This window comes from Tenrec ecaudatus, chromosome 12 (genome assembly GCF_050624435.1).
Source record: "Tenrec ecaudatus isolate mTenEca1 chromosome 12, mTenEca1.hap1, whole genome shotgun sequence".
In the NCBI taxonomy this organism is placed as follows: domain Eukaryota; kingdom Metazoa; phylum Chordata; class Mammalia; order Afrosoricida; family Tenrecidae; genus Tenrec; species Tenrec ecaudatus.
In genome coordinates, this window is record NC_134541.1 from 110,657,739 (window position 1) to 110,681,720 (window position 23,982).

At 61.8% G+C, this 23,982-nt stretch overlaps 4 protein-coding genes across 5 annotated transcripts; 2 read left to right on the forward strand and 2 right to left on the reverse strand.

The window, feature by feature from the left end:
* The first annotated feature begins 700 nt into the window (after window positions 1-700).
* Window positions 701-7,190, forward strand: ZNF598 (zinc finger protein 598, E3 ubiquitin ligase). 2 transcript variants are annotated; one of them, XM_075564484.1, is made up of 12 exons: window positions 701-940; window positions 3,035-3,147; window positions 3,287-3,416; window positions 3,507-3,718; window positions 3,802-4,019; window positions 4,254-4,362; window positions 4,514-4,692; window positions 4,827-4,911; window positions 5,019-5,752; window positions 5,938-6,088; window positions 6,170-6,320; window positions 6,405-7,190. In XM_075564484.1, exons 1-12 carry the CDS (start codon window positions 722-724, stop codon window positions 6,741-6,743), a joined length of 2,640 nt encoding a protein of 879 aa, XP_075420599.1. In that variant the 5' UTR covers window positions 701-721; the 3' UTR covers window positions 6,744-7,190. The 2 variants fall into 2 exon arrangements, with proteins under 2 accessions (XP_075420599.1, XP_075420598.1); XM_075564483.1 differs by having other exon boundaries at window positions 703-940; window positions 4,254-4,371.
* Window positions 7,191-9,787: 2,597 nt separating this feature from the next.
* Window positions 9,788-13,617, reverse strand: SYNGR3 (synaptogyrin 3). Its single transcript, XM_075528265.1, has 4 exons — window positions 13,454-13,617; window positions 11,656-11,893; window positions 11,132-11,274; window positions 9,788-11,053 (listed from the first exon to the last, which is right to left on the reverse strand). The coding sequence occupies exons 1-4, from the start codon at window positions 13,550-13,552 to the stop codon at window positions 10,844-10,846; spliced, it is 690 nt and encodes a 229-aa protein (XP_075384380.1). The 5' UTR covers window positions 13,553-13,617; the 3' UTR covers window positions 9,788-10,843.
* A 2,300-nt stretch (window positions 13,618-15,917) lies between these two features.
* On the reverse strand, window positions 15,918-18,514 carry GFER (growth factor, augmenter of liver regeneration). The gene is made up of 3 exons (XM_075564486.1): window positions 18,204-18,514; window positions 17,753-17,949; window positions 15,918-16,533 (listed from the first exon to the last, which is right to left on the reverse strand). The coding sequence occupies exons 1-3, from the start codon at window positions 18,441-18,443 to the stop codon at window positions 16,371-16,373; spliced, it is 600 nt and encodes a 199-aa protein (XP_075420601.1). The 5' UTR covers window positions 18,444-18,514; the 3' UTR covers window positions 15,918-16,370.
* A 3,451-nt stretch (window positions 18,515-21,965) lies between these two features.
* On the forward strand, window positions 21,966-23,677 carry NOXO1 (NADPH oxidase organizer 1). The gene is made up of 8 exons (XM_075528081.1): window positions 21,966-22,034; window positions 22,122-22,202; window positions 22,359-22,434; window positions 22,518-22,692; window positions 22,832-23,013; window positions 23,097-23,201; window positions 23,378-23,495; window positions 23,575-23,677. Exons 1-8 carry the CDS (start codon window positions 21,966-21,968, stop codon window positions 23,675-23,677), a joined length of 909 nt encoding a protein of 302 aa, XP_075384196.1.
* The last annotated feature ends 305 nt before the right edge of the window (window positions 23,678-23,982 follow it).

Consider the following 23,982-nt stretch of genomic DNA (forward strand, 5'->3'; position numbering starts at 1 on the left):
AGCCCCCAATAAAATGATTAAACAACAAAAAAGGTTGTGGCCTTGGAAACACACCAGGGCAGCTTTACTCTGCCCTGTAGGGTCAGAATCGACTCAACGCAATGGGTTTTATTTCCTGATTTATCCATGTTAGGCAGTATCAAGTGGCTTCGGATTAATTTTGGCTCTCTCACACCTGAATCACCCCCACTTCTCCCTCCATGCCCTCATTCGATTTTTTCCACGACTTTTGGTTGAATTGGGAAGCAGAGCTCACGTCATGATGCCTTTGTGCTTGTCATGCTCTGCTGAGCCAAATAGTATATTGTAATTACATATACTTTCCCTTTGAGAGCCATCTTTTTTCCCCTTCGTCATTTTTGCCACGTCGCCATTTTGTGATTTCCCGCCAAATGCTTCAAGAGATACATCAAACTTTACAGAATTACTACATCTACTGATGGCTTATTAAGTAAAATTAAAATTTAACCGAGCGCCGTGTTTCAACGGCATAAAGCCCAGGGTGAGAGAGCGTGGACCTCCGAGCCGCCGGGTGGAGCTAGAGCACAGAGTACTCGACGTACCCACTCTAGCCCGGCTCTCGCCGGCGGCGGAAGTTAAGGCGTGTACTTCCGCCGGGCGGGGCCGTTGCTGGGCGGGACGCCGACGTCGACCAGGAAGGGGCGGATTCGCCGGAAGTCGGGTCGCGCCGCGCCGGCCCGGAGCGGGCCGGAGCCCGGTCATGGCGGCGGCGGCTGGCGCTGTCGGGCGGCGCACGGCCCCGGAGGCGGCGGCGGCGGCGGCCGAGCGGGGCGGGGGGAGCTGCGTGCTGTGCTGCGGGGACCTGGAAGCCACGGCGCTGGGCCGCTGCGACCACCCGGTGTGCTACCGCTGCTCCACCAAGATGCGGGTGCTTTGCGAGCAGCGCTACTGCGCCGTGTGCCGCGAGGAGTTGCACCAGGTGCGGCGGGCCGCGTGGTCTGGGCGGCCGGAAGGGGACTGGGCTACCTGGTGGCCGTCTCGGGCCTGATGGAGCCACCTGGGGCGGAGTCCTGACGCTGGGGCCGCGGGGCGGGAGGTGGCCGAGCCGGGTCCAGGAGGGAGTCCGGCGCCAGGAAGAGGCTTGATCCAATCAGGAACTTGGTGACTCGCTCTTCCTTAGGGCTCTCCGTTGGAGCGGAAGGGTCAGGGCCGGGGGAAGTGACTCCAGTAGCCAGTCTTGGGAGCAGGGCGTCAGGCTGTGGGCAGCTCTCATCTGCCTCCGCGCCCCACTGGGTGGCCTGGAGCCTGGCTTTCCCCTGTCAGCTGGGGGTCACCCTCAGACGGCCCCAGCAGAGCAGGTCGTTTTTCTCGAGCTGGGCGATCCAAGTGTTGGCAACTTTTCCTCCTCCTCCTCACCATCTCTTCTGGCTTCAGGCCTCCGTTGTGAAGCGGAGGGGAGAAGGTTCGAGCCCAGCCTGGACTTGAAAGTCCAGGGAAGGTCAGAGGGCGCCATGGAGGGAGACGTCTCCCCCCTTGTGCCCCAGGTGCCAGCTGCTGGCCCGGAGCCCCGTGGTGTGCTGTGTACTGGCTGATGTTTGCACCTAGCGTTGTGAAATCCCACTGGTTCATTGTCAGAGATTGCTCTTGGTGACATCTGGGGGCAGGCTGCCTTTTTTCTACCTAAAAGTGGCCCAGACATGCCATTGTTGAGAGAAAGAGGCACTTGATAAAGGAGCCTGAGACATGGTGCCCCAGTGAGCGGTTGGTTGGTTAGGGGGCTCCTAGTAGGTGCTGCCAGGGGAGGGTGGTGGAGCCTGAGTCTACCCAGAGTCAGGAGCCATGGTTTGTGGCTTACTCAGAGGGCGTTTCCTGGGCTCTTGAGATCCTGCGGACCGCCCAGTCTTGGGTGGCATGATGTAGATTAGCTCCCTAAAGGAAGGCCAGGTGTCCCACACACCTGTAGTTTCCTTCTGGGAACAGTGTAGTGGTCCCATCCAGGGCACCCACCTGTGTAACAAGCCTTTGGCCCCCCTGCTGACTCTCTCCCCGCCCCTCCTCCAGAGCTCTGTGTCAGGGGGGTGGGGTATGAGCTGGCCAGGGTGTGGCTTGGCACTGGTGCCTGTGCCTGCCCTGCATTGCGAGGCCACAGGAGGGCAGGCTGGGAAGTTTGCCACCAGCTCCCTCTGCTTTCTCCTCCCCTTTCCTCCTGCCTTTTCTCTCCTCGCTGCCTTGTCAAGGCTGTGCCCCCAATCCCTCCTGGTGCCCCCGCCCCACCTTAGAGCTGTCTTCCCAAAAGCCTGGAGGGAAGTCCACCAGGACACAATGTGGAAGGGGGACCCTGGCCTTTCATGGGGTAGGGGGATGGCATATAGGGAAAGCCTGGATGTTCTCTGCCTGGGCAGGAGCATGGGGCTTGTGGGGGAGGGGACACGGTGGACCATGGCTGATGCAGAACCCAGTGGCATTCAGGCCTGCGATCTGGTAACCGTCTCCGGTGAGCCTCCCATAGATGGTTGCCGTGGTGCTGGGGCAGAGCTGGGAGGGCCCACGCTGAGGGCCCCATCGCCCTAGGTCTTGCCCTGCCTGGGCTGCCCTGGCCCATCCTCTGCCCCTGAGCCTTGTGAGGCCTGGGACAGGAGTGGGCAGTGGTGACTTGTCTCCAGATGTGGCCTTTGTGCCCACCCCTACCCCAGCTTCCTCCCTGGCACTGTGGGCCCGGAGCTGCATTTTACCTCAAGGGCCTTGTTGGAGCGGCCTGCCAGGTTTGAGCTGGGCCATGCCAGCAGCTGGGCAAAGGAGCCCTGGAGGTGGCCCTTGCAGTGGAGCCCCCTCATTTGTTGGCTCCATTCCAGGGTAAGGTGGGTGCTGTGGCCCCCTGGGCCGTGGTCTGGGCACCCCCTGATGGTGGGGTTGTGCACTGCACCACCCATCCTAAAGCACTCAAGTGCTGCTGGACGGTGAGAACAGGAGGCCAGCCTGGTGGGCCGAAGGACCCCGACCCTGACCCACACATGACAGCGACAGCCAGCCTCCCTCTCCCCCGCCCAACTCATGGCCTCCCCCTCCTGCTCAGGTGGTCTTTGGGAAGCAGCTCCCAGCATTTGCCAGCATCGTCCTCCAACAGCTGCAGCACGAGAAACGGCATGACATCTACTTCACTGACAGCAAGGTGTTTGCCTTGTACAGGTGAGGGGCCACCTTTCCTGCCTCGGGCACTAGGAGGTGACCTGATGGCTTCAGAAATGCTCTGTGGCCGAGGGGGGAGCAGACGCTGTGATCTGGTGGGACGCTGGCCCTTGGTCCTGATGTGGTCCCGTGTCCCCAGGCAGCTGCTGCAGCATGAGTGTCCCCGGTGCCCTGCATTGCCACCCTTTGGCCTCTTCGGGGACCTGGAGCAGCACATGCGAAGGCAGCACGAGCTCTTCTGCTGCAAGCTCTGCCTCAAGCACCTCAAGGTCAGGGCCGGCGGGAGGCAGGGCGGCCTGGGCTGGGGAGGCCCGCGCGGAGCCCTCGTGCTGAGCCCCCGTCCGATTCTCGCCCCGCAGATCTTCACGCACGAGCGCAAGTGGTACTCACGCAGGGACCTGGCACGGCACCGCATGCAAGGGGACCCAGACGACACGTCCCATCGTGGTCATCCCCTGTGCAAGTTCTGTGACGAGCGCTACCTGGACAACGACGAGCTGCTCAAGCACCTGCGCCGCGACCACTACTTCTGCCACTTCTGTGATGCCGACGGCGCCCAGGACTACTATAGGTGGGAGCCGGCCACCCATGACCCCAGGCCTGCCCAGTGTGGGCAGCAGCACCCCTGCTGATCCGCCCGCACACCCTGCACAGTGACTACACTTACCTGCGCGAGCACTTCCGGGAGAAGCACTTCCTGTGTGAGGAGGGCCGCTGCAACCTGGAGCAATTCACCCATGCCTTCCGCACCGAGATCGACCTCAAGGCCCACCGCACTGCCTGCCACAGCCGTAGCCGCGCCGAGGCCCGCCAAAACCGCCACATCGACCTGCAGTTCAGCTTCACGCCCCGGCACCCACGCCGCGGTGACGGTGAGTGAGCCGGCCTGAGACCCAGGGTGGGAAGAGGGGCGGGGCCTCTCCCGGGTCCCAGACCACACCACTGCAGGCAGAGGGGTGGGGTGGGCACTCTCTCCCTCCCTCCCCCTCCCTGGGGCCCCAGGACGCACACGGGGAGTAGAGGGGTGAGCCCAGGGTCAGGATACAGCACGGGCCAAGGAGCCTTCTGTCGCGGTGTGGGCGGTGATGGGCATGTGCTGGCCTCAGGCGTCGTCGGGGGCGAGGACTACGAGGAGGTGGACAGGTATAACCGCCAGGGCCGGGCAGGCCGGGCCGGAGTGCGTGGAGCCCAGCAGAGCCGCCGCGGGAGCTGGAGGTACAAGAGGTGGGAAGCTTTCTGCCACTGGTCTCCTGGCACCAGGCTGGTCTGGCTCCCAGGCAGCCTTCCTCCTCCTCCCTCCCTCCTTGTTCTCCACTTTCTCCTCTCTGCCCCCACCTCACCCAGACTAGCATGTCCCTGTCCCTAGAGAGGAAGAGGACCGAGACGTGGCGGCGGCCATCCGGGCCTCAGTGGCTGCGCAGAAGCAGGAGGAGGAGAAGCGCAGGAAGGAGGAGGGAGCCCGGGCCAAGGAGGAGGCAGTGGGGCGGGGCTCCTTAGAGCCACGTGGCACCCGGCGCCCTCTACGGCCCCAGGGTGAAGGTTCAGGTGAGCAGCCAGGGCTCTGTGGGCGAGAGGCTTCCGTTCCCCTTCCAGGCTGCAGCCTGCCTGGGAGGGAATGCAGCCAAGTCCCTCCGCCTGGCTGCCTGCCTTACCCCAAGGTGACTTCTTCTCTGTTGTAGGCTCCAAGGAAGTTGCGGCGAACGGTCCTGTGAGCCAAGAAGCCCTGCAAACATCAGGGCCAGCCGTGGGGGCCCTGCCTCCAAGGTGTGTGTGTGTCTGGATGCTAATGCTCGGCTTCGGGTGGTGGGGAGAGGCTGAGCGGGCCCTGCAGCTGTCGATGCCACTGACAGGCCCTCCTCCCTGCCCAACAGCCTGCCACCTGCACCCACACTCAAGGATGAGGACTTCCCCAGCCTGTGCTCAGCACCCCCTGTGGCCGGGTCGGGCCCTGCAGGCAGAACCCCAGCCTACCCCATGGCTACCAAGGGCAGGGGCACCTTCCAGGAGGATGACTTCCCTGCCCTGGTCTCCTCGGCTGCCCGTCCCTACGCCTCCCACACCAGCATCATCTCAGCTTGGAACAGCAGCAGGAAGGGGGCGCTGCCCGCAGGGGCCCCAGCTGCTGCTGTTTGTGGGGGCTCATTGGCCAGAAAGTCTGGGAAAGCAAGCAGTAAGGGCGGCCCTCGGGGCGGCCCACCCACTGTAGAGGAGGAGACCCCCCAGGAGCCACCCAGTTTGCCCACCGTGCCCCCTGCTGCCTCTCAGCTGGCCACTGTGCAGGCCAGCACCAAGGGCGGCCGGAAGAAGAAGGTGGGCTCCGAGAAGCCTGCCGCCTTGTCCTCACCCTCTGCCCGTACCGGGAAGGCCCCTGACAAAGCCCTGCCTGAGGCTGAGCAGCCCCCTGAGCCCCCCGCCGGCAGAGCCGAGGGGGCAGCTGCTGTCACTCTCAACGGACATGTGGAGGGGCTGGCCCTGGCATGTGGCAGCACCCCCAAGGAACCCCCTGGGCTCCAGCGACCCGCAGGGCCCCCGCCCTGCCCCACACCCCAGGAAGATTTCCCTGCCCTCGGTGGCCCAGGCCCACCCAGGATGCCACCTCCTCCAGGTTCGTGTGTTGAAAGAGGAGTGGGGCTACGTGAGGGTCGTCCACCTCCCGGGGTGCCACCTGACCATCCACCACGTTCTCTGTCGTCACCCCTTCCTGTGGTACCGAGGGCGACCGCGGGGGCGGGGCCGGGTACCTGCCAGCCTGGGCCCGTCTCAAGTGCCGCTTGCTGTGCCACCTTGCAGGGTTCAACACGGCAGTGCTGCTGAAGCCAGTGTCGCCTCCGCCCCCACCCCCACCAGGGCTGGTGCCCCCCATGAGCAAGCCACCCCCCGGCTTTGCAGGACTCCTGCCCGGTCCACAGCTGACCTGTGTGGCCAGCACCAGCACGAAAGCGTAAGTGTGGGTGGGCTGTCTGCCAAGGCCCCTTCCCGAGGACAGCATGCAGGCCCACTCACTTCCCCACCCCTGCCACAGGCCCAAGCCAACAGCCCCACCCCGGGCCTACCTGGTCCCTGAGAACTTCCAGGAGAGGAACCTGAAACTGATCCAGTCCATCAGGGACTTCCTTCAGAGTGATGAAGCCCGTTTTCGCAAGTTCAAGAGTCATTCGGGGGAGTTCCGACAGGTGAGGGTGGGGTGCACGGTGGGAGGTCAGGTGGGGACCCAGGCTCTCGGCCAGTTGTGATGGGTGAGCGGCACTGTGCCATAGGGTGTGACCTCCGCCGCCCAGTACTACCAGAGTTGCCGCGACCTGCTGGGCGAGAGCTTCCTGAAGATCTTCAACGAGCTGCTGGTGCTCCTGCCCGACACGGCCAAGCAGCAGGAGCTGCTGTCGGCACACGCAGACTTCCGAGGCCACGAGCCACCGCCCGGCACCAAGGCCAAGAGCACTCGGAGAGGCCATCTGTGTGCTGGCCTGGACTGCTGCGTGTGCCCCACCTGCCAGCAGGTGCTGGCCCACCACGACGTCCAAAGCCACCAGGCCCTGCATGCTGCCCGAGACGACGACTTCCCCTCCCTGCAGGCCATCGCCAGGGTCATCACGTAGCCGCCGCCACGCGGGCAGAAGCCTCTGCCCGCCTCCCTCTCCCTCGAGGCTGCCAGACAGCCAGATGAGGCCACTTTCCAGGCCCCAGGGAGGCCCGGCCCTGCCAGCATGTGGTCATACAAGTGCCATCCGGCTTCCTCTGCGAGTGGGCACAGACCCGGCCCAGGCCAGCCTCGGAGGGCATGGCCAGGAAGTGGGCCCTCTGGAGCGGTGGGCGGAAGCACCTTTGGCCTCCCGAGGTGAGGCCGGTGGGGGCTGGGGGACATTAGTGTGATGAGTTGGCAGTCTTCATGGTTCAGGAAGGTTCTGGATTAAAAGCAGACGCAAAATTGTGCTACTTGAAATTGAATCTTTTTACATACAAGCTGAATTTGGGCTCTCAAATTGCCTCTGACCTTTTATAAGACAGTTTATCTTATAAAAATAAATTTATTTTTCAATACGGCACTAAGCCGGCCCGTGTCCTTACTTCTCTGCCACCTCAGCACCCCCACGGAACCACTGGGCTCTATCCCAGTGGGTGCTGGGGGCTGGGAGAGGGCCCTGGGGAAAGTGCACTGCAGGAAGCAGCCAAGCCCAAGCCTCACTTCTCAGGCCTCCCAGGGAGAGCCTCTGACTAGGAAACAGCCACATAGCCAGGTCCAAGTCATGGGGCTGTGGGACATGGAGCCAGTGTCCAATGGAGCAGAAGGGGGTCATGGCTGGGAGGGGCCGCGCAGGAGCCACAGTGCACAGGGACTGCCTGCCCACCCTGGGCCAGAGCTGCAAGCAGTGTTCCTCATGTGAGGAAAGCCTTCACCCTGCCAGCGGGGGGGAGGCCACCCACACTCGTAAGGGCACCCACGAGGCCACGCCCTGGGAGAACAGCCAGCCTGGAAAGGGTTTGTCAGGGTGTCCCCATCCTCGAAGGGGCAGTAAGACGTGGAAGACAGCCAGCCTTAGCAGTGCTCGGTGTGCCAAGTGCTCGCCCCCCCCCCCAGCGTTGTCATGCCGCCACCACCTCCACCCTTGTGACTGAAGCTGCTGACATTCCATGGGGGGTGGACCTGAGTGTGGCCGAATTCGGCCTCCAGACGACCGAGCCAGGAGGTGAATGAAAAAGCCAGCAAGCTACTGAGATACACTTCCTTCAAGTCAACCGCGGCACCCAGTGGGTGAGTTCAAAAGCCCCCGATGTAGTAGCAAGCACCTACAGAGCCTTAGGACTAAAGCTGGGGCAGGTCCTCTTGGGAGAGTTCCCAGAACCCCAGGTGCTGGGGAGGTGCTAAGGGTTTTCCTAGCACCGAAGAAAGAGCAGAGGGGGTGCTGATTAAGCCCCAAGCATTTGTATGTTAATCCTCATGCAGACACCTAAAGAAAAGTGATCAGGATAGACTTGTTCCTAAGGACAGTGGCGGCAGTGGGAAGTGTACAGCCACACCAGGAAACCCCTGCTGGGTGCCCTGACCAGGCAGCAGCAGCGCAGAGGAGCTCAAGACCTGTTATTTAAGGAGCCCCCATGGAGCAGCAGGTTATGTGCTATCCTGCTCACTTCAAAGGCCAGCAGTTCTCAACCACCAGTCGGAGGAGACTTTCTAATCAGATAAAAGTTATGGTCCCAGAAATCCAAGGGGCAGTTCTACCCTGGCCCTATCCAAGTTGAAATGGACTCTGATGACTTCCTGGATTCATACCCAGCCTGGCCACAAGGTGGTGCCCATGCAGGCCAGCTCTCCATCCAGCGAGCCCCACTGCCATCAGGCGGGCTACCACTCACAGGGCTCCGGGAGACAGTGCATTGCTCCCTAGGGTTTCCAGGATTGTCCTCTCTTCTGGGTACAGCTGAAGGGTTTGAAGTACCAACCTTTCGGTTAGTAGCCAAGCCCATTACATGCTACGCCACCAACGTTCCATCCCTCTGAGCCAAGAAAAAGCAACCCAGACTTGGCTGTCATTGAGCCAATTAATTCTGGCTCACAGTGACCCTGGCACAGTGGGAGACTGGTAGGGCGGCTAACTGCAGGATCAGCAGTTCAAAACCACCAGCCAGCCGCTTTCTTTTGAAACTCGCAGGAGCACTTGTATGCCTTCTCACTGGGTTGCTCTGAGCTGCTCTCAACAGCACCGTAAAGACTGGCAACCGACCCCCCACCCTCTGCCAGCTGGAACATGTGACCTGACACCGATCAGGACTAAGAAAAAAACCTACAAAACCACTGCCTTCCAGTCCGTCCTGACTCCAAGTAGCTCCCTAGGAGTATGGATTGCCTTCCTTGTCAGCCGTCCTCTTCACGGAAGCCGCCTGCCTCCTCCTGCCACAGAGCAGCTGGTGGGTATGAACCACTGACCTCTTGATTAGTAGGCGGTACTCCACTGCTACGTCACTAGGACGCTTTACCATGCTAAAACAAATACCAACTTTCTCCATAGGATTCAAGCCTGTGCCTAAGCGTGATCCTCTGCAGGACAAGGCACGATCCCAATGAACTGGACATCCCAAGGAGACAAGACGAGCAGTGGACGCCAGATGTCCCCTGGGCTGGTTCAGAGGGAAGCACTCCGCCACGAAGCACAGAACAACGCCCTGCCAGTCCAGTCCATGCTCACTCACAGTGGCCCTATAAAATACAATAAAACAAAAAACCTCACTGCCATCAAGTCAGTGCCAACTCTTAGCAACCCTATAGAACCGGGTAGAACTGCTCCCCGTGAGTTTGCGGCTGTAACTCTTCATGGGAGTAGAAAGCCCCGTCTTTCTCCTGTGGAGCCTCTGCTGGTCTCCACCTGCTGACCGTGGGCAGCCCAGCGTGCACGCTACCTGCTGCGCCACGAGGGCTCAGTATGGATTACAGAGAGGTTCCGGAACAGACCCTGCAAACAAGCACCAAGGTTCCGCCACAGGCCAGGGAGGCTGCGGATCAGCGTGATGTCTGCAGCAGGGGCTGGAAGTACCTGCTTCATCCTGGCTCTTCTGACCCCCAGCTCTGGCTCTCAGGCCCTCCCCAACCCCTGACCGCAGGAGAGCGGAGGCAGAAACAATTCCAGGAGCGTACAGGACACGGTAAACTCATTCCCAGTCTTTATTGTAAAGAAGGTGCAGTGGGGGGGTAGGTAGGGTACAGGACACTGAAAATACACAATCATGGATTGTTCTTTCAGAAGTGGTAGGAAGAAGTTCTAATATATACAAAAGTTGTAAACATGTTTACTGAAGATGACCACGCACGACTGGTCTAAACTATAATGTACAGGTCTGTCGCATTGTTGGCACCCAGCCCGGGAAGGAGGCGTTCTCTGCAGGGGTGGAGGGTGGCAACCGGATTTGGCATCAACATGATGGAAAAGCTAGCTTCAAGCAGTGCATAAGTAGTCAGCTACACATGGGGACTCTGGTCTTGGGCTCACAGAACTGGGGTGCGGAGCGGGGGTGGGAGGAGACGTGGTCCAGGAAAGTGCTGTAGCATGGGATAGCTGTCTCCGCGGGAACAGTGGACGGATGGAACCTTTAGGCCTCTCTTATGGGCGAGGCTGGTCTTACCAGGCACCCACAGGTCCTGAGCCTCCCTTGGGCTGGGACAGGCCATCTGTTTGGTGTCTTGTGTGTCGTCAGGACTGGCCAGACCCCAGCAGGGCCTGGACCAAGGCAGATGGGGGTTGGGGCAGAGACCACAGATGATGGGGTAGCTGGTGGGGAATTAAGGGGAGAACCTGAAGACTGGGTCACAGTCACAACACTGACAGGGCAGGAGGCTGCTCTAGAGAGCCTGGACAACTAAGGGGACGGGGCCCTGTACAGGGCCCACCGCCCTGCACAACACCACTACGACCGGAGCAAGGAGACGGTGATGGGCGTTTGGGGCTGCATCCTTGCCCCTAGTGCCAGTGGCTCCTGCACCTTCTATGGAGGACAGCTGGCCTCCTGGCCCCGGGCTGGCCGGCCCAGGAGGGGAGTGGCCCAATCTGGCCCCTTAGAGGCTGCAGGCTATGCACCAGGGCCTGTGACCTCCTCAGGGCCTTCCATCCAAGGACTTTGGAGGGCACCTCCTCCTGGCTGAGGTGGGCCCACACTGGCCGCCCTGGGTCCCTGGTGCTGGACCTGCGTTGGTGGGCAGGCTTTCTCCCTAGTAGGCAGGTACCTGGTACCCTTTGGGGCTGGTGTCCAGGGTCTCGGTGAAGGGCGGGCTCTGGTAGGTCTCGGTTCCCTCCACACCACTGCCCACCGGATAGCCTGGGTAGGCCTGGCCCTCCCCAGCGGCCAGCTGCTCGGTGGCAAAGAGGGACATGTCGGTGCCCAGGCGGAACCGCTGCAGGGCCTTCACAGTGAGTGCCACCTGCAGGGGAGCTCAGGTCAGCGGACCAGAGCCGCCAGAGCCCGCCCTGCCCGGCCCCATCCACAGCTACGCACTCACCCAGCTGAAGATGGAGAAGAAGCTGAAGGTGATAGCGGCCCGGGCCGCGTCCCCCGCCTGCGCTGTGCCTGGCCCGGGCGCCGTGCGCTGCCACTGGTTGGTGAGGAAGCAGAAGCCCACGAACCACAAGAAGGACCAGAGCCCTGCGGCCCACGGGACAGCGCAGCTCAGCGCTGGGTGCGCAGACACGGCCCCGCCCCCCAGGCTCCACCCTCGAAGCGCACTTTCCCTTTTGGTCCACCCCTTCACCGGGCCCCGCCCCTCCCATCGGTCCCGCCCACCAGGGCTGCCCAGTTACGGTCACCAAGCCACGCCCTCCCCGCCATCACCCCCTTGGTTTCCAGCGTGAGGGGTGTCCAACGGTTGGCCCCCCACCCCAGCTCTCCCACTGCGCCCGCCCTCTGGAGGGGTGTCCCGCTGCTAGCGGGGCTCCGAGCCTCGGACCCAGCCCACCAGCTCTCCCACTAGGCCCCGCCCACCCCCTGGGAAAGCCCCACCCCGCGCCCGCACCAGCCCCGGTGCACCTGAGAAACCCAGGTCGAGCAGCACTGCGCGGCGGCGGTCGCGGACGCTGCTGATCTGCTGGAAGCGCACGTCCAGCAGCAGGAAGGCGGCGCAGGCCAGGAAGGCACCCAGGCCGAGCGCCACGCCGAAGCGGCAGGCGCCCGCGTTCCCGTTGAAGACGCAGCGCAGTTCGGGGCCACTGTCGGTGTTCACGTAGCCCTCGTTGACGATGGGCCCGAAGACCGCGATGGAGAACACCTGCAGGTGGGCAGGCGTCACTCAGAGGCCCTGGGGCGCCCCCGCCCCCCAGCGTGAGACATCGAGGCCGGCTGCCCCCGCGCTTGCACCACTGAGTTGGGGGTCTTCTAGCACCCTCTCTGACCCAGTTTGTCGGGTGCAGCTGAGTGGCTCTGACTCATAGCGACCTCATGTACAACAGAACGCAGCGCTGCCTGGTCCTGCCCCCCCTCGGGCCCTTGCTGTCTGAGTCCACTGTGCCAGTCACTGTGCCGGCCCACTGTGTGCAGGGTCTTCCTCTCCCCCAAGCCTGCTGTCCTCAGCGACTGACCTTCCTGCTGACATGTCCAAGGCACACAAGTCCCCGCCTCACATAGAAAGCAGAGAAAGAACTGGGGCTCTAACAGGTGAGGTGCCTTGCCCAAGGTCATAAGGCCAACAGCTGGGCTGACACAAGCTCCCTCGGTGGGCAGCAGGATCTGCGATCCCTGAGCTGTAGTCCACAGGGCATGGGGGAAGCAGGATCGGGAACGGGAGGCTGGTCAGGGTGAGGCTGAAGGAGGGCCAGGCCCAGCATCATCTCTGTCCACTAGGACTCGCATGGACCTGCCCTCAGGACACTGCTTCCTAGCGATGGGCAGCATCCCCCACGTGGGGGTCTTGGAGGAAAGCAGGTCTTCCAGATTCATCGATGACTGGGGGTTGGGTTCAGAATTCACCACTGCCCTTTGAGGTGTGAGGCTGGCTCTGCCTATGGCCATGTAAAACCACACCCTCCCCTTTGGGCTCTGGGAAGCCCTGTAAGTCCAAGCAAGGCCCTCCACTTTCAACTCCTGGAAAGGGAGGCACCAGGCACGACATCCTTCCAGTAAACACCCCTCCCCGCAAGTATGGCCTTGCTTCCTGGTCCAGTGTGTCCCTGCAGGCGGATGGCCTGCTCCCTTGCCCCACCCTGGATGGGGCAGCTGGCTCCAGCACATGCCTGGCCTGCCGTATGCTGCCTAAACCGGCGAAGTAAACCTACTCAGCACCTGTGCCTGGAAGGGGGGGGGGGGGAGAGCAGCAGGCTACCTGTCCTAGGGCTGTTGCCTCGGCTGACCCGGACCGGACCCGACCCTGACCCCGACGTCAGGAGGTTTTCCCAAAACATCTTCTTCGGCTGCCCCACCCAGGGCGCCCCCACCAACTCAGCTGCACCTAGAGGCCTGGGGAGGGGGGGGTCCACCTGATGGAGCTCAGAATGTGTGCGGGGTGGGTGGGGGAGGCCCTGCTGGGTCCCTCTCGGCTCTCGGAGCCCCCTCCACGTCTCCCACCGCCACTGTGCGCCTGGCGTTCGGGTTTCGAGGACGGGGGGTGGGGGGACGGAGTGGGGGGCTGAGGAAAGGGAATTGGAGGGAGGGGAAAGGCAGGCGGTGACCTCTCAAGGTCCCCGGCAGACCCCTCCCCCCGACCGCAGGTGGGCGCGCCCCGTCCAGTGACGTCACCCCAACCTGCAGCCGGGCGGGGGAGGGGTCCGGGCCAGGGGGAGGTGGGAATGAGGACGGTGGTCGGTGGGGCGCGGAGGTGGTCGGGGCTGCTTACCCAGGACGCTACGCGCAGCAGGGTCTGGGGCCGCCGCGCGAAGCTCACGGGATCCAAGGCGGCCCCTGCGCGGCCCGCGCCGAACGAGGCGCCCTCCATGGCCTGCTGCGCTGGGCCGCGCACCCCGGGGCTCTCTGTCCGTCTGTCTGTGCGCCGGCCTCGCCCGAGGCTGCCCGGGCTGCTGATGCTGATGCTGCTGATGCTGCCGCTGCCGCTGCCCGGGAGCGCGCCAGGCGGGCGGGGGCGCGCGGGGCGGGGCCGAGCTCGCCCCCCCTCGCCGCAGGTCCAGGCGCGCGAGCCCAAGTCCGCCCGTGCCCCTCCCGGCTTGCCTTCCACCGCGTGAGTCTGAGAGGCGGGCCGTCTGTGGAGAGAGTGACCAGCCCCCAGGGGCTGTCCCACCCCTGCAGGCAAAGGCAGTCTTTGTTAACAGCCATGGACGGGCGACCTTGACCCCGCTTTTGAATGATACTGCCCCCAGGGCCTTTGTCCCACTGGCCTGTCTGTGCCCTCATTGGCGGAGGTATCATCCCCAGGGGCCCTCGGGGCCAGCGCCCCACCACTTGTGGCTGAATGTCTTTGGTCTGGGGTGGAGTAGCGAGCTCAGCAGAGCTGGTTGGGAAGGGGGTCGCGGGGTGGGGGTTGAAGGGTTTGAACTGGTGCCTAGCTACCCTCTGCCCTGCTGGGCTCCTCTCTGCCCACGGGCCTGCCAAGGACAGTAAGTCTGCACACTGGCCGTGTGCCCATTCTGCAGATGGGGTCACTCGCAGGTAGTTGCAGGGAGAGGTGAGGTGTGAGCCCAGACCCTCGCCGTGCTGGAGAAGCAGGTGTGGGTGTTTCAGGATTCCAGCGACAGCGGTGCTGGAATGATTGGTGGGGTAGTTTCCGCACCACGGAAGTTAATGGCAACGTTTGGAAATTGTTGGAACTGGGAAGGCTGGGTCCAGGGAAAGGCAGCTCCGTCCTCCGAGTGCCTTGAGTGCCTGGGAAATGGGTGGGTGAGTGGGAAAGGGACTGGGAGAGAGCTATTCCTTGGGACCAGTGCTCCCAGCTGAGGGAGAGGATTATAGCCCAGCACCTGGGGAGTCATCACCTCTGGTTATGCCTCCCTAGGTTTAGTTGGGTGCTGGTGGACCGGACAGGTGTGGCCAGGGGGCTACGGCCACAGTGCTAGCCAGTCTGCCGCACTATGCACCAACTCATCCATTCCCCTCTCCCTTGAGCCCCCAAACAGGTATGTTTTTCTCCTTACAAGTAACACTACTGTGTGGGGTACCAGCCTCCACAATTGAATGGGACCAGTTGTGTAATTGAGGGGTAAAATTAAAGAAGCAACAGACAAATAAAACATGTAAGTGTTCACCAGATCTGCACAGAGAGCGTGAATATATTTCTAGCCAAGGCTTGTAATATACTCTAGGGGCAGTGGGTCTCCACCTTCCTCATGCCGCAACCCTTTAGCACAGCTCATGTGGTGGTGACCCCCCCCAAGCATAAGATGATTTTCATTGCTACTTCATCACTGTCATTTTGCTAGTTATGAATTGGGCAACCCCTGTGAAAGGGTCGTTTGACCCCCCAAAGGGGTCTTGACCCCCAGGTTGAGAACCGCGGCCCTAAGGGGTTGTACAACAGGCAAGGCCGGCTCTAGAGTCAAGATGGCAGCCTACCCTTGGTCTTTTTCCCTAGGATGGCTTGACCTTAGGTGTCTATGAGCTCTCCCTGGGGGGGATCATCCATATCAGCATCTGAAGGGAGTGGGCCCTACTCAGGGTGCAACACACAATGGGTCTGATTGCCTAGGATGGTTGACAACCTTCAGGCAGTTAACCTCCAAGTGTATAGTCAGTGGTGTGTTTGCAAACAGCACCTTAGGTTTGGCATATATTATGGGGGGGCATTTTGGGGAATAACTTTTCTGTTTCCCACACTACTGTGTCCCCAATTCTCCTGTTGCCCCATCACCACTGTAAAGCCATGCTCTCTTCCCACCTCACTACCCACCCATCAAACCAGCGTACCCCAGCCAGCCAGCCCAGCGTCACTTGGGGGTCCCTCCCTCCATGCAAAAGCCTGATGGAGGGGGAGCAGGTGGGTAGGACACTGGCTGCCTGGCCAGGGTTTTACTAGGAACAGGGTGGGGCTTTGCTGGGGTCAGAGGCTCCATATCCCATGGAGCTGAACAAACCCATCAGAGTGGCAGAGGCTCCAGGTGCCAGTCCTCCCCAACTTACCTCCTCTGCGTACCCCTTATCTGAGCAGGGCACTGAGGGGAGGTGTCTTCCCACCGCTCCTCAAGTTCCGTCTCCCACACCCCCACCCCTGCTGTCAGGCTGGACTAAGGCTAGTCCTTGCCTGGCCTGAGAAGCTTCTCGGGTCATCTAGTGCCGCATCACCAGGAGTAATGGCACCCCGGGAGGCCGCTGAGCAGATGGGCAAGGGTAGGTCCCACACAGCACACGTAGCCTTGTTGTCACTTCACAGTGCTTTGCTTTATTTTGGTCTCTACCGTTGTCCAGGGGACATCACCGCACACAGGTCCTGACACACCCAGGGGGACCATCCCTGTAGGTAGCTGAGTAGGACACAAGGCTAGCCTCCTTGGGTGGAGGGAGCACAGCCAGGCCTCCTGGCAGCCCCTGCCCTTCTGGGGTCGGCAGTTGGGCGCCAAGGCCATGGGGTGAGTGGGAGAGCTCATCCTGTCTGGCAGCTCCTACTCCATCCACCTGCAGGCCGTGTTCCTGCCATGGGGGGCAGGGGTCCTCATTCACCTCCATTTTCCCTCCCAAGCTGGAAGGAGGGGGCCCCGCTCAGTATCCTGGGGCCACCCCAGCGAGACAGGACAGGCTCCGGCTCAGAGGCACTTTAATTAGCACCCAGCCTGCGGTGGGGGCCAGCTGGCCCCAATGCCCCCCACCCTTTAGTCACAGGAGCCGTCCCTCCAGCCGTCCCTCCAGCGCTCGTCCACCAGAGAGCAGTCGAAGTCGGGCTTGCCCAGCTTGCGGTTCACCTCATTGTGCAGGTGGCACAGCCACTGGGAGAAGCGAGCCCGGGAGCGGGTGTCTGGCTGGTTCCGGCATATCCTGGGGGCAGAGCACAGAGCGTCTGGGCTGGGAAGAGGCTGACCCCAAGCCTGCCCTACGTCTGGTCCTTTCCGGACTATACCCCACAGTATCCCTCATGGAAGGGGCAGCAGGGGTGGGCTTCCAGACTGCTCAGGCCGAGACAGAAGCACTAGTCGGTGCCTGGCTGCCCCTGCTAGGGCTGAGAAGCATCACAATCACAACACGAAGTCCTGGGTAAAGCGAGAAGAAAATGTGGAACAGAATTCAAAATTCTTGTGAGAAGAGTTGTATGAGCCCCCAATAAAATGATTTAAAAAAAAGAATTCAAAAACCATTAAAACAAAAAAACCCCAAAAGGCTCTTCCGGGTGTGGTGGGGACCGTAGACACCAGACACTGTGGCCCTTAGACAACCTTTATATCAGGAACAGGACTCACCCCCAAGGCTGACTCAGCCACAGACAATAAGGTCCGTGGTCAAACTCAAGAAGGCAGACGGACCCTCCTGAGAACACTGGACAATGGGGTGCAAATTGTTCTCCAGACTTTTGCCCAAATCACAACAGCAAAACAATTTAAAAACAAAACAGAACTTGGCCTTAGGATAAAGGTTATAATTCCACTGTCAGGAATCCTCTAGAACAGGGGCATTCAGAAACCGGCAGCAGATCAAAGGCTGCCACCAGGGGCTGAAGAGTGGGGATAAAGGGAGGCAAGGGTTTCTGTTTGGGGGACAATGAAAAATTTTGGGTAGTTTCTGCGAACCAGCAGAATATCCTGAACAGAACACTAAAACCCCACCCTAGGCCCCAGGCAGGATATTAAAGAGCCTGGCAGACACAGTTACCTTTATGAGCTTGTAACAATCAGGAAAGTGGGCCCAGGCGCCCTGACCTCCTGGCAGGGTGTGGGAGAGGTGGGTGGAGCCCCAGACACTATGGCCACAGGAGGGCACCCGTGTGGGCCAGACACCAGCTCTGGGGGGCAAACCCATGTCTGGAAGGCAACAGTCCTGCTATGGGGCGGGGGTCCCCACTGGGGCTCAAGGAGGGACTGAGCAGGCAGGTCAGGCCAGCCGGGGAGTCTGGGCACCCCAGGAAGCAGCAAGCAGCAGCCCAGGCAGCTTGGCTTATGACCAGACCAGCCCAGCCCGTTCTGCTGGGCACTCAGCCCCTCCTCCCTCAGTTGGAACCGGGGCCTGTGCATGCTGCTCCGTCACCTGCAGAAACGGGACTCACCTCTTCCTTATATCTTCAGCACACTCTTCGCACGGGTAAAACTTAGCGAATAAATGGATGAACTGGGCCATGTCCTGCTGCTGCTCGGGCGTGGGCACGTCGGGATAGTAGGCGGCCAGGGTGTGCAGGACACCCCAGCTGTGGCGCCCCAGCTCCTCTCGATCCTGTGGGCAATCCTCCCTAAACTTGCTCTCTCGCTGCCGAAGGAAGCCGAGAGTCAGTTCGGTCTCCCCAACCCCTGCTCCCCGCCCCACCCGAGGCCCGCTGCCCCCGGACACAGTTCAGCCGCCGAGAGGCTGGGCGCGCGGAGCCGCGCCGGCCTGGGGAGGTCAGCGTTTGGGGGCAGCAGACAGCCTAGGCTGGGGCAGGACGGTGCGGTCTGGGCTGTGCACCGGAGAACGAGGTGAGGGGGCTCAGGAGGGCGGCGAGGGAGCAACGGGCGCCCGTGCACCTTCTGCTGCGTCCGCATCCACGTCTTGAAATCCACGCAGGCCCGGCAGGGTCGCCTCCGGGCGGCGTTCTGCGGCTCGGGCGGCAGCGCCGGGGCGGCGGCAGGGCCCTCTCTGCGCCCCGCGCCCCGGCCCCGGGCGTCGGTCGCAAGGTCCTCCATCCCTTCGGAGCGCGCGCCGCCCGGCAGGAAGGAGAAGAGGCCGCCGCCGCCGAAGCGCCCGCGCTCGCCGGGCGCCGCCATCTTCCGCGCGCAAGAGCTGCCGGGCCAGCGCGGCCTCCACAGCGGCCTCCAGGCCAGCGCGCGCGCCGCCGCCAGCGCGCGGCCGCAGGAACCCGGGAAGCGCGTGGCGGGCGCGGGCACGGCGGGCGCGGCCCCGGGGGCGGAGCTGGGGCAGGAGCCGTGGGCGGAGCCGGGGGCGGAGCCGGGGCAGGAGCCGGGGGCGGAGCCGGGGGCGGAGCCGTGGGCGGGGCTCGGGGCGGGGCTCGGGGCGGGCTCGGAGCCCCGGGCGGCGGTGCAGTCCGCAGGCGCGCTGGCCTGGCTGGGCGTTGGGTGCCCGGCAGCGGTGGCACGGGTGGCTCTCGACCTGCCCGCGCTCTTGGACCTGCGCCTCGGGCCCGGGCACAGCGGGGGGCGCGAGCCCTTCCTCCTACACAAGACCAGCGTGCTGTGTAGGACGCGGCGCCTCCGCGCGCTGGGCCGCGCCGGTGAAGTTCGGGTGCGCGCTCGCGGCGGCCCCATCGCTACGACCCGGCTGTCCCGCGAGCCCGCGGCCCGGTTCTGTGCAGGGGCCCTCAGCGGGGCGGGCTACTCGGGGGCTGACCGCCCTGGGTGCCCGCACGCCCGGAGCCTAGCAACGCGGGGCGGGGCCGTGATCGCACAGTTGAGGGCGTGCGCGGGCCGGGACCCTGGTGCTGAGGTTTGGCCCCCACCCACACCCACGGCCCCTGGAGTCTTGGCAAGGGGGTGGGGTGGGGGGCAGGGCCCTGATGGACATGGAGGCGACTTCACGGCTGCTCTAGAGATGGGGCTTGTAGGGAGCCTCTTGGTCCCAACGGCCTCTGGAGCAGTCTCTGTGGTCATTCTGCAAATACCGCTGCCGATCTACTTTTCCAAGCAAACACTGCCGCAGACCCTGTCCCCGACGTCCTCATGGCCGAGTCCGGTGGTCAAAACATTAAACAACAAATAGGCACACGAATGCTGGGGAAGGGGAGGTACCGGGCATGATCAACCCAAGAAGGCTCTCTGAGGAGGTGACCTGCAGAAGATGCTGAGGACCAGGCTGTGAGGATGATGCTCCTGAGTAGAGCAGCCAGTCCACAGAGAGAACAACATGGCTGGCCCTACTATGAGACATGATGCCCCTCAGTGACCAAGGGCGATACAGGGGACAGCACCGGAGACACAGTGTGGGAATTGCACCTGACCTGATCCCACCACACCGAGGCAAAGCACTGGGGGAGAGCAGTGGAACAGCAAGGGAATGGAGTGGCAAGGTCCCCAGGGAATGCTGAAAGTGGACTTTGGGGCCAGGGTGTGGTGCCCCAACAGACTGGACTGGAAAACGCTCCTAAGGGTCAACAAACGATCCTTGAACTAAAAAAAAAAAAAGAAGAAGATGTTGAGGAGCCAGATGTTGCAGGATACTGATGACAGGAGAAGTACAGGGGTGGGCAAGGCCCTGCCACCCAGGACCGACCTCTGTGGGAGCTGGGAAGGCGCTGGATGGTTTGGGGAAGGACCAGAGGCCAGGACCCCTTTTCTGTTTGGAGATTCCCAACCTTCCTAATGCTGTGACCCTTTAATACAGTCCCTCATGTTGTGGTGACTCCCCCAACCATAAAATTATTTTCGTTGCATCAGAATAAAAAATCATATCATTGTGAATGAGGCGGGGAGTGCGGAGTGGAGACTTAAAGCCTATTTGTAGGCCACTGGAGATCCCCTTACAGAAGGGTCATGGAGAGGAGCTGAGCCAGTCAGGGTGCGATGTAGCAATGATGGAAACATACAACTAAAACAAATAAAAAAATAAATAATAAAAAAGAAACATAAACTCTCCTCTAGTTCCTAAATGCTTTCTCCCCCAACCCTCACTACCATGATCCCAATTCTACCTTACAAGTCTGGCTAGACCAGAGGATGTACACTGGTACAGATAGGAACTGGAAACACAGGGAATTCAGGACAGATGATCCCTTCAGGACCAGTGGTGTGAGTGGTGATACTGGGAGGGTAGAGGGTGAGTGGGTTGGAAAGGGGGAACCGATTACAAGGATCTACATGTGACCTCCTTCCTGGGGAACGGACAACAGAGGGGTGAGTGAGGGGAGACATCAGACAGTGTAAGATATGACAAAATAATAATTTATAAATTATCAAGGGTTCATGAGGGAGGAGAGAGCAGGGAAGGAGGGGAAAATGAGGAGCTGATGCCAGGGGCTTAGGTGGAGAGCAAATGTTTTGAGAATGATGAGAGCAATGAATATACAAATGTGCTTTACACAATTGATGCATGTATGGATTGTGATAAGAGTTGTATGAGCCCCTAATAAAATGATTAAAAAATTATTTTCATTGCTACTTCATAGCTGTCATTTTGCTACTGTTATGAATCAGGTAACCCCTTTGAAAGGGTCGTTTAACCCCCAAAGGGGACGTAACCCACAGATTGAGAACCACTGATACAGGGAATTTCATGGGGTGAGGCTGGCAGGAGGAGTCGGGGGGCAAAGGGAAGGTGGATGGGAAGGATCGGGGTGCACACTGTGGTCACTGTGTCACTGGCATCCCTCCACCCTCAGGGGAGCCGACTTTGGACCCTTGGCGTGATCCCTGAAGGAAGGTATGAGTGCCTGCTTCAGTTCAGACCTACCTGTCAGCAGGTGCTCATTACCTGGGCAAGTGGGAGGGCTCCACAAAGGGTCTGAGCAGGCAAACAGGCACACAAAGGCCCTTTGAGGAGGCCAGGGCAGGTCCTCTGAAAGGGCCTGGGAACAGGGAGCCCAAAGAGACGGACGGGCTCCAACAACAGGTAGAATCACTGTTTTCTTCCTGGGAGGGGGAGGGGGTCCACAAATTACTCTCACGTATGGGCTTCCAGGCAGGCTTCTGCCCAGGGCTGTCCACCCCACAGCCCAGGTCACTTCTACTCTCAAAGCCTAAGGGGGAGGCACCTTTGGCAGTGAATGTGAACAATCCACAAGTTCAGATACAGTTTCCATAGCAGGGCTGGTTGATACCTCCCCTCTTCTTTCGGGCCTCATCCCCCTAACACAGGGTGAACTTGGGGTGTCAGGGCCCACTTCATAGCACAGATACAGAAAAATTTTAGTTATCTATGTCACATAAAGTCCCTCCAAATACAAACACAGTGAGAAGACTGAAAAGCACGGAACTAGGTGAGGATGCCCTTGGCTCAGTAGTAGAGCCTGGGGAGACAGAGCCAACCCCCCCCCCCCCCCACATACACACACACTTGGAGGAGCTTGGCGGCAGCAGGATAGGAGCTGGCCAGCCCTGCCCTTCCCTCCTCCCACAACCAGCTTAGTCCCAGTCCACCAACCCTTCCTCTGGGGCACCTCCCACCTGCTCTGTTTGGCCCTTCCAGTCATACGTTCCCGCCCCCCAGATCTCAATATTGGGGGTAGTGAGGAGTCTGCCAAGGACCCAGGGGCAGAGCAGCAGGTCAGCTGGCCAGGATCTTCGCTGGGGAACTTGGGCAGGCTTGGGTGTCACCCAGGAGGAAGCAGGACCAGGGCTATGGCCAGGGTGGATGCCCGACCCGTGTCAGTGAGGGCGGTGGCCCTGGTGCAGGCTGGGAAGTCCCAGGTACTTGCTGGCGCCCTTGGCAGCCCCAAAGAGGAAGGCGCAGGCCCGCACTGCCCCCGCTAGGATCCCCACCCTTTCCTCCATCAGACTTTCGTCTTCTCCGTGTGCTGGGCGGAAGGTGGCGACACGCTAGTGCGCAGGAGCCAAGAGGACTTCAGGAGGATCCACGTGAGTGACTCGGCCCCCTGGGACGCATAACCCATAGGTGACCTCCGCTCACAGGCTGCCCCCCACCCGCTGGGCCTCGAGGCAGCTTCCAGCCCCTACAGTCTGGCCCCGGCCCTGCCATCGGAGGGCGGCCCTGAGTGCCATTTCTCGCCACAGAAGATGCTTCGTGAGATCTTCCCGGTGGAGGCAGGCAGGCTGCGTAAATCTGACCGTGTTCTCCCCAAGCTTCCGGGTCAGCTGGGGCACAGGTGGGGGGCTCAGGGCGAGGGTGTGTTGGGTGGGGGGTCCCAAGGTTCGCCGGTGCCCTGCCCACAGAGGTGCCGCTGCTGGCGCGTGGCGGGGGCACTCGGTGTGGCCTGAAGCGCCTGCGGCTCCTAGAGGCCTATGTGCAGACACTGCTGGCAGTGGAGCACGTGTCCCGGAGCCCAGTGGTCGCCGGCTTCCTGGAGCCCCAACCCTTGGACCTGGAGTCCAGGTTGCCACACGGCAGGTACCGGGCCCACCCAACTCCCGGCCAGCCGTGGGGGTTCCTGGAGGGGTCTGCAGAGCAGACTGGAGTGCTGGGCTATGCAGATCTGGGCAGGGAGGTGGCAGGTCCACTCCAACCCGTCAGTTATGGTCCTCCCCAGCCTGGTGACCCTGCACGCCCCCGAGGAGTCTCTCCCCGACGCCGCGGGCAGCCCGGACATCCGCAGTGTGGAGGCCCAGAGCCTGCGCTGCCTGCAGCCTTACAGTACCCAGGACACACGGGGCCAGCCCTTCCATGTGCGGGCGCAGGAGGCCCTGGGGGTGCTGCTGCGACACCCCTCAGGTGGGGCTGAGCGGGGCCCGGGGTGGACCGGCTCCTGGCCACGTGCAGGCCCCAGGAAGTGAACCCGCACCTCTGGCGCACAGGCTGGTGGCTGGTGGAGAATGAGGACAGTCGGACCGCCTGGTTTCCTGCCCCCTACCTGGAGGCGACCCCGGGCCAGGAGCAGGGCATGCCACTGGGGAGCAGTGGTATGCATGCCCCCCCACCCCAGGAGCACTGCTGGGGCAGGGATGTTGGGGTTCCCGCTGCCGGGGGAGCCCCGAATGGATTTCAGAGTGGTCGAGGCCTTGGGTCTCTGGACCCAAGAAGGGGTGATTAGAAGAAGCTGTGAGCCCGAAGGGTGACGGCCGCATCTCACCCCCAGGGCCAAGGTTCTACATCTCCCGGGCCTATGAGGGCTGCAGCCCCGAGGAGCTGTCGGCGCCGTTGGGTGCACACATTCACGTGCTGGAGATGTCAGACCGCGGCTGGTGGCTCTGCAGGTGCGAGGGTGGGGGCTGGGCACTGCCCACTCAAGAGGAGGGTGGGTAGAGCCCTAAACAAACCCCGCCCTTCTCACAGGTACGGAGGCCAGGAGGGCCTTTTGCCAGCTGTGTTCCTACGGCCTGACAGGCTGGGCTCCCTCCTGGGAGGGGCTGCTGGGATGGAACCGGCCCACAACTGAGGGCAGCTGACCCGTCACCAAGATACTTGGCCAGGAAGGTGTGTACCCGGAGCCCGGGAGGGCGTGGCTCAGGTCTGCTAACTGCTTGCGGTGGGGAAGCTGAGTGAACCGGGTGATGGGGAGTCCCCTGCCCCAGCAGCCTGGTGATTCTGCGCCCCCACAGGAGCCTTGGCCCAGCCCCTCGGGCAACCTGGAGCCCTCCTGCATCCCGAGGGCCCTGACACTGGCCAGCTGCTCTGCCTGGTGCCACCTCCTGCCCAAGGCCCGCATTTCTCTTCCCTGAGTAAAGCCGCCCTGGACCGGCC

Excerpts from the sequence above, each read along its gene's own strand:
- NOXO1 (XM_075528081.1), top strand. The coding sequence starts at position 21,966 with ATGGCCAGGGTGGATGCCCGACCCGTGTCAGTGAGGGCGGTGGCCCTG. Across the intron at positions 22,435-22,517 it reads TGTTCTCCCCAAGCTTCCGG|AGGTGCCGCTGCTGGCGCGT; the intron begins GTCAGCTGGGGC and ends CCCTGCCCACAG. Across the intron at positions 23,014-23,096 it reads GCTGCTGCGACACCCCTCAG|GCTGGTGGCTGGTGGAGAAT; the intron begins GTGGGGCTGAGC and ends TCTGGCGCACAG.
- ZNF598 (XM_075564483.1), top strand. The coding sequence starts at position 722 with ATGGCGGCGGCGGCTGGCGCTGTCGGGCGGCGCACGGCCCCGGAGGCG. Across the intron at positions 3,148-3,286 it reads AAGGTGTTTGCCTTGTACAG|GCAGCTGCTGCAGCATGAGT; the intron begins GTGAGGGGCCAC and ends CCGTGTCCCCAG. Across the intron at positions 4,693-4,826 it reads GCCCCAGGGTGAAGGTTCAG|GCTCCAAGGAAGTTGCGGCG; the intron begins GTGAGCAGCCAG and ends TCTCTGTTGTAG.
- SYNGR3 (XM_075528265.1), bottom strand. The coding sequence starts at position 13,552 with ATGGAGGGCGCCTCGTTCGGCGCGGGCCGCGCAGGGGCCGCCTTGGAT. Across the intron at positions 11,894-13,453 it reads TGCTGCGCGTAGCGTCCTGG|GTGTTCTCCATCGCGGTCTT; the intron begins GTAAGCAGCCCC and ends GCCCACCTGCAG. Across the intron at positions 11,275-11,655 it reads GCTCGACCTGGGTTTCTCAG|GGCTCTGGTCCTTCTTGTGG; the intron begins GTGCACCGGGGC and ends CGTGGGCCGCAG.
- GFER (XM_075564486.1), bottom strand. The coding sequence starts at position 18,443 with ATGGCGGCGCCCGGCGAGCGCGGGCGCTTCGGCGGCGGCGGCCTCTTC. Across the intron at positions 17,950-18,203 it reads GGATGCGGACGCAGCAGAAG|CGAGAGAGCAAGTTTAGGGA; the intron begins GTGCACGGGCGC and ends TTCCTTCGGCAG. Across the intron at positions 16,534-17,752 it reads GCTGAAGATATAAGGAAGAG|GATATGCCGGAACCAGCCAG; the intron begins GTGAGTCCCGTT and ends CTCTGCCCCCAG.